The sequence below is a fragment of the Poromitra crassiceps genome (assembly GCF_964638095.1).
Source record: "Poromitra crassiceps genome assembly, contig: HAP1_SCAFFOLD_250, whole genome shotgun sequence".
Taxonomy (NCBI): Eukaryota; Metazoa; Chordata; class Actinopteri; order Beryciformes; family Melamphaidae; genus Poromitra; species Poromitra crassiceps.
In genome coordinates, this window is record NW_028152146.1 from 126,486 (window position 1) to 132,985 (window position 6,500).

The 6,500-nt window shown below is 56.8% G+C and overlaps 1 protein-coding gene across 1 annotated transcript; it reads left to right on the forward strand.

Annotated features, from left to right (window-relative positions):
- Positions 1–1,890: 1,890 nt before the first annotated feature.
- LOC310770869 (cell division control protein 2 homolog 3-like) lies at positions 1,891–2,907 on the forward strand (the record flags this gene model as incomplete). The annotated part of the gene is made up of 1 exon (XM_083663573.1): positions 1,891–2,907. The coding sequence occupies one exon, from the start codon at positions 1,891–1,893 to the stop codon at positions 2,905–2,907; it is 1,017 nt and encodes a 338-aa protein (XP_083519699.1).
- Between the last annotated feature and the right edge of the window lie 3,593 nt (positions 2,908–6,500).

A 6,500-nucleotide genomic window follows, 5' to 3' on the forward strand; every position in this document is an offset into this window, starting at 1 on the left:
ACCACCTCGGCCGAGGCCAGGGCCGCCAGGGCTGTCAGAGCCCAGCGGTTCGGCAGATGGGCCTGGATGTAGCGGGCGACATGCTGCTGCGAGACGCCGCAGTCCAATATCAGCGACACCTCCTGCTGCGAGATGCTGCCGTCCAGTATCAGCGACACTGCCTGCAGCAGCTCCGCTGGGGCCTCGGTCGGTGGCTGCAGGGAGTAGGTCTTGGCAAGCATATGGGCCTGCAGCACCCTAGCTGGCGACGAGCGCGCAATCGTGCTGTACATCTTCATCATCTGGTTCTGGTCCATTTTTGAGTAGAAGTTGAAGTGCCTCCGGAAGGAGCTGTAGGCTATCATGAACTCGAACGCCGACAGGAGCACAGTCCAGGGCGTCTCGGCGAGTCGCTCCACGTGCAGCGCTGCACGGACGCACTCGGCGCAGGCCATGGCCCGCGGGTCGATACTCGATAACTTAAGCGACCTGGAGAGGGAGGGGGATGGGGCGGAGGGACGAAGGTTCGACCCGGCACAAGCTTGATCCTCATTCACCGTGTTCCGTCTTCTTTTCTCTCCCCAGCTCGTGAGCCTGGACGAGTTACAGATCAGGGACCTCGACCAAGTGAACCATGTGTACGCCTCGCTGCTGACCGCCCACGCAAAGCTCCTGCAGGTCTTGATGCCGGTCGTGCAGTGGAAGAAGGTGCCACTGATCATGATCTTCGAGCAGAACACCTACGTTAACGCGCTGGAGGACGTGAAGGGCCTCGTGCAGACTGCGTTGAACGGCTCCGGGCTGCGTCTTTGCTTCTATGCCAAGTGGTCGGCCGGGCACGACAGGTTCATGCTGGGTAAGCACGTGAGCAAAAGGGGCAAGGTGGACATGGTGCTCGCGTGCGTCGACTACATCCGCAAGGACAAGCTGTGGTACTGCGACACGATCATGTCCCTCGGCTGGGCCGTGCTCGCAGAGGCCACGAGCAAGGCCGTCCGTCTCGCGGCCACCGTGGGCCGCCCTTGCGGCGCCGGCGCCGCCACGTCCAACATGCACATGGACGTGCACATGTACCGCAACTCGAGCCGGGGCCTCAACACATCCAACAGGCTGTTGGGCAACTTGCTCGAGGCGCCCGACCAGCTGACGCTGGCCAAGAGGACGCTGGCTGACACCAAGCACGTTGAGCACGGCAAGGAGCTGCTGGCGAAGCTGAGGGACGAGATGACCCTCGTCACTGTGAAGGAGTCGGACAAGGGGGGAGGCTGCACCGTCGTCACCGGCGGCAAGAGGTCCGTCGGCGGCGAGTATACCCGCGACGACGTGCTCTCCGCCCTGCTTCTCTTGTGCCACAGCCACGACGAAATTGCCACTAAGGCCCCCAACATACAGCTCCGTTCACACCACAGCCTCTGAGCCTGGGACCGTTGTGATGGTCGGGAGGTTTGTGGCGATTGTGAGAATAAAAATAAAAATAAAAATTACACTATTCTACAAGAATTATCAGAGTATGCTTGAGTTTGTGCAAACACACACACCCTCCCTCATGAGTGCAATGTTCCTGTCCAGCCTGTATAGGGGGGAAGGATAAACAGATGACAAACGTGACCTCCTGTGTCTTTGTGTGTTTTATTGAGTTCAGCACTTTACACAACATTGAAATGAAAAACAGACGACAGTAGAACATCTACACGAAACGCAAACAGCGACACATCTTAAGCTGTTGCGGCGGTGCCACCCGTCGACGTCCGTACGCTGTCGTCCACTGACGAATTGCAGTGGTCCAGCCTACAACAAAGGGCGGGAATGGATATAAAAGGGTGCTGCGTTTTCACAGTGTCTTTATGTATTCTATCGGTGCCTGCCATGGGGTTGTGTCGAGCTTGAGGCATAGCTCTTGAGGTCTACGCCATGGATTACAAGGAGGTGAATGTTCCTGACGTGTACAAGGAGATCGCCCTGGTGGGCCAGGGCACTTACGGCAAGGTGTTCAAGGTGGTGGAGAAGGGTCGCTTGCAAAGGGTGCGTGCCCTGAAGGTGTGCACTTATATCGACGTCACCTCCAGTGCCTTTGACACGGCCGCCCCCCCCTTCGACCTGAACTTCGCCAGAGAGTTGTGCTGCCTTTCAAAGGTGTGCCCCCACCCCAACATCATGGCTTTTCACGAAGCGTTCATGGTCGCCGGCGTCCCGGACCTCGGCGGCAAGCGGTCTGCTTTCACTATGGACTACGTGCCGGTGACTATCCGTAATATGATACTACAACGCAAAGACAACAGGGTGCCGAAGAGCTTCGTAGCCAAGTTCTCCCGCGACGTGGCCTGCGGTCTGGCTCACGTGCACAAGTTGGGTATTATCCACAGGGACTTGACGCCAAGCAATTTGCTCGTCGAAACCGACCTGACGGTCAAGATATCAGATTTCGGCATTTCCAGGCTGGCCAACCACAACATGACCGGCGGGCTTGTCACACTAAACTACAGAGCCCCCGAGCTCCGGAGATACTGCCTGACCTACACGGTGGCCATAGACAACTGGAGCCTGGGCACGATGATAGCCGACGCTGTCGAGGGCCGGGAGATCTTCAGGCCAAGAAACACAAACTACTCAAACAACGAAGACGCAGAGCTAGCGATGTTCGAAATAGTGCGCAAGGTGGTAGACCTGCCGGGCCACAAGGACTCGGTCTTAGCCCCACACAAGGTGATACCCACCGTAATGAAGGACCCGGTCATCAAGGACGTCGTCTTTGCCCTGCTGCAGCCCGACCCCACGCAGAGGATGACAAGCCAACAGCTGCTCGACCACAGAGGATGGGGCCAACTGGCTAAGATGACGGTTGCCGAGTCGGACTGGGTCCGACTCCTGCACCAGGACCGACTCCTGCACAGGAGTCCGGACGAGTTCAGCCTCCTGGCACGCTCCTAGAGTTTTTGATGTACCCTCCTGTGTATATAATTTCTGCTTTCCCAATCCTTATAACCTTTATAATAAAGATTGTCTCTCTGTGGGAATTGCGTTTACCTCTGTCTATCTGTCTGTGCCCCCCAACCCCATTAGAACAAACACAAACACGCACACGGACACACAGGTGGTTGTTTTCAGGTTCATTGTTTATTACTACCGGTCATAGAGTACAGTCACACAGGACAGAGCCGAGTATGAGCGGCGTAGAGCCGCAAGCCTCCCCCGGTATCGTCAGGTGTACGCTTCCTATGCCGGTGAGCTACCCCACCACAGAGCGCCGACCGAGGCTGGGTCCAGGACGGTCTGGCGGATGAATTTGTCGATGTCTCTCTGAGACCCGGACAGGGTCACTGTCCCCGTTTTCACTGTCGCGGACTCGCTGTGCTTTCTGCCCGAGAGTCTGCAGATGGCCTCCAGCGTTGCCTCCAAGTTGTTGAGCCCGACGGCCTCTGCGTACCTCCGCTTGAGCATCGTGCGGCTCAGAAGGGTAGGGCACATGGAGATGTACATCTCACCCTGCGCCTCCTCGCTGAGCTCAAACATTGTATACTCATGCATGGCCGTCCGCACGGCTACTTCAATTGTCTCGGGATGCCCGTGGCCGGCGTCACCGACCGGCGTCACGGTGATAGTCCGGAATCGATCGATCGTCTTCAGTTGTTGCTTGCTCATCAGCAAGACGTCCGACAGACCACTCGCATCCGCGTCTCCTCCCGCCATGTAGATCAGGTCGGGCGTGAACCGGTACCTGGTCAGGGACAAGGTCGGGTCCCGACCGACCAGATCGCGGGGTCTGGCGAACTGCTCCCTGCCGGCTCTCACAGCGACCTTTAAGGGGCGGCCCTGCGCCACCTCCAACAGGACCTCATTGCTCGCGGACCCAAGCTTGACCCCGGTGTCGAAGTAGACCAGGTGCTGTGACCGCTGGCGAAGGGCCGCAAAGGCCACGAAGATCAGCAGGCTTGATGCCACAGCATACATCTCCTGGAGCTTGAAGTTGTTGTATTCTTTGGCCAGCTCCTTGTACACACCGATGCCATTCTCGAAGACCGCCTTCCCCGTCGTAAGATCAGAGAAGACCTCCGTGTCCGGTATCACCGTGACGTGCGGATAGCGCCTCTGGGCCAGGCAGGCCAGGGTCAGCTCGTCCGCCACCAGCATTGTAAAGGTGCCCGAGGCGGCGCGCTTCTCGATCGCGTCGATGCGCAGCAGGAGCGCCTGAGCCTGCGGCCGTCCCACCGACACCGTGAAGTACAGCAGGTTCTGATGCTGGTGAGGCCATCTCGGCGACGCGGTCGCGTTTGCCCAGCTGCGGGCCGGCCGCGCTGTGTAGCTCGACATAATCGACGTCAAACTGCCGTACGGCATACGTCCGCGTTAATGTCGAGCTACACAGCGCGGCCGGGCCGCAGCAGGGCCAACGCGACGTCGTGTCCAATCGAAGCTCCCGGACCTCGCGGCAGACAAGGTGATATAGCTGACGTATCACAGCTCTGACAAAGCTGTAAGCCTCCGGAACTGCTACCAACCTGTGTACAGTACCTTGTACAATAAACCTCTGTGCAACCCCAGCCCCGTGTGTATGTTTGTAATAATGAGAGAGTGACACAAAGACAGACAAAAAGGCTTGCTGATCTGAATATAATTCTTTATTGTGAGAAAAGACACAGATAGGCAGAAAGGACCATCGCAGGCCAAGAATGAGAGCGGTCACAGGTCGAGATCAGAGGGTTTGAGTACAGATAATTTTACTGCAAACATGAAGATCATAGGCAGACATGAGGACCAAGAACCGGAGGCTTAACTGGGGACTCGGATCGAGTCTGAGTTAAAAGGGGGAGGACGGCCTACATTGTTGCTGTTGTTTCTCCAGGTCACAGGCCAGGCCCGTCAAGTACTCAGTGACAGGTTCAGTAGCACATTTGCCGACGACCCGGGATATTCCGCGCAGTGGTTCGGGGAGGCGAAGCCCCGGCCGCCCCGTTGCGTGGCGGTTCTTCCTATGGTCCGTCTGACGAGAAATTCCGGCCAATTCTTGCTCACCAAGAGCAACCTGCTCTTGACGTGATCCAAGAGCAACCTGCTCTTGGTGAGGGTGAAGGCTGGTATCAGCACCTCCTGCAGCATCCACGCCTTTATGACGGGCCTGACCGCCTGGAATGCCAATATGTGCTTTCTGATAGTGATGAGATAGAGATTTCCACCCACTTCCGCGGGCAGGAGGGCGACCTCCCGAAACTCGTCGTCGATGGTCATTTCGAACATCTCCTCGACGAAGGGGAAGGGTTCGCGTTTGTCTAGCGAGGTCGAGCACTGTTTCTTCGGGGTTATCATCCGCCAACGTTGCGTGTCCAGGACGCCCCGGAGCTCGGGGTAGGTGTCCGTACAACTGATGTGACCTAAGTGGCTCTGATCCGGGTACCACTTGTACCTGAGCTGGAAGCTGGGGATCTCGCCGCCTAGGCTCAAGATATCTTCTCGTAGCAGCTTGGCTGTCTGCAACAGCACTCCGGGGCTCAAGTCGGCCGTCATGACTACTCGCGAGCAGACGAGGATGCATGGGGGGGGGGGGGTGTAAAGTGCCCCAGAACCCTTCTTGCCCTTGTATATATAGCCAGAGACAGGGTTTGTAGGAGGTTCTAGACACCGCTGCCACTCCCTGTGACAAATCTCCGGGCCTCCTGTGTTGTTAAGGCACGTGGCGTCGTCGCTGTCTTCAATAACCCTTGGCGGGTGCTACTGGGGCCGAAGTCGGCCGTCATGACTACTCCGGAGCAGGCGAGGACGGGATTTGGTCGGGTGTATCGAGTATACAAATCCCGGGTTCGTTCACCCTTACCAACACAATCACCGGTACACACCCCAGCCCACATGTGCGGCGGAGACAAATGTGTGTTATGTGGACGTTTGCGCACCAATTGGTGCATTTTTAATGCAATGTTTTTCACATTAGGCCCGGAGCGCACACGAGGTAGCACATCGGTTCATTGGCTCGGGTACATAAGCACACACACACACACAAGAGTATTTCAGTCACATCAGTGTTTATTCAGATGTACATGTCAAAAACACAATACAAACATCCTATTTGGTTTCTGTAGGATCGGTTACCAGGCCCATGAACAGCACTGTCCTCTTATCGCTCTTGTGCTGCGGCCTGGTGATCACCCACACGAAGGGCTGGTCGACCTTGAACACATTTGGTCTTTCGGGTTTGATTCGGTAACTGAAAGAGGTTGCAAACGTGGTGACGGCTGCCGCTACCGTGCCCTCCTCATCCACATCCACCGTGCACACCTGCGTCGCGGAACTCTCCCCGTCGGCCACCTGCACATCCAGTTCTTGCATGGCACGGTTCAGCTGCAGTGTAGATGTGGTTTTCCACTTGGGTAACTCAACGGTGTATTCGGATGCTCTATGCGTGCTGTTAATTATCTTCAGGTAGTCTAGGAAGACTTCTGCGCCCAGCGCCGTGGATGTCAACACTTGACGCATGGTGCGCCGGTCATTTTGCTTGGGTATCAGTATGTGCATGCAGGTCTGATCATCGCCTG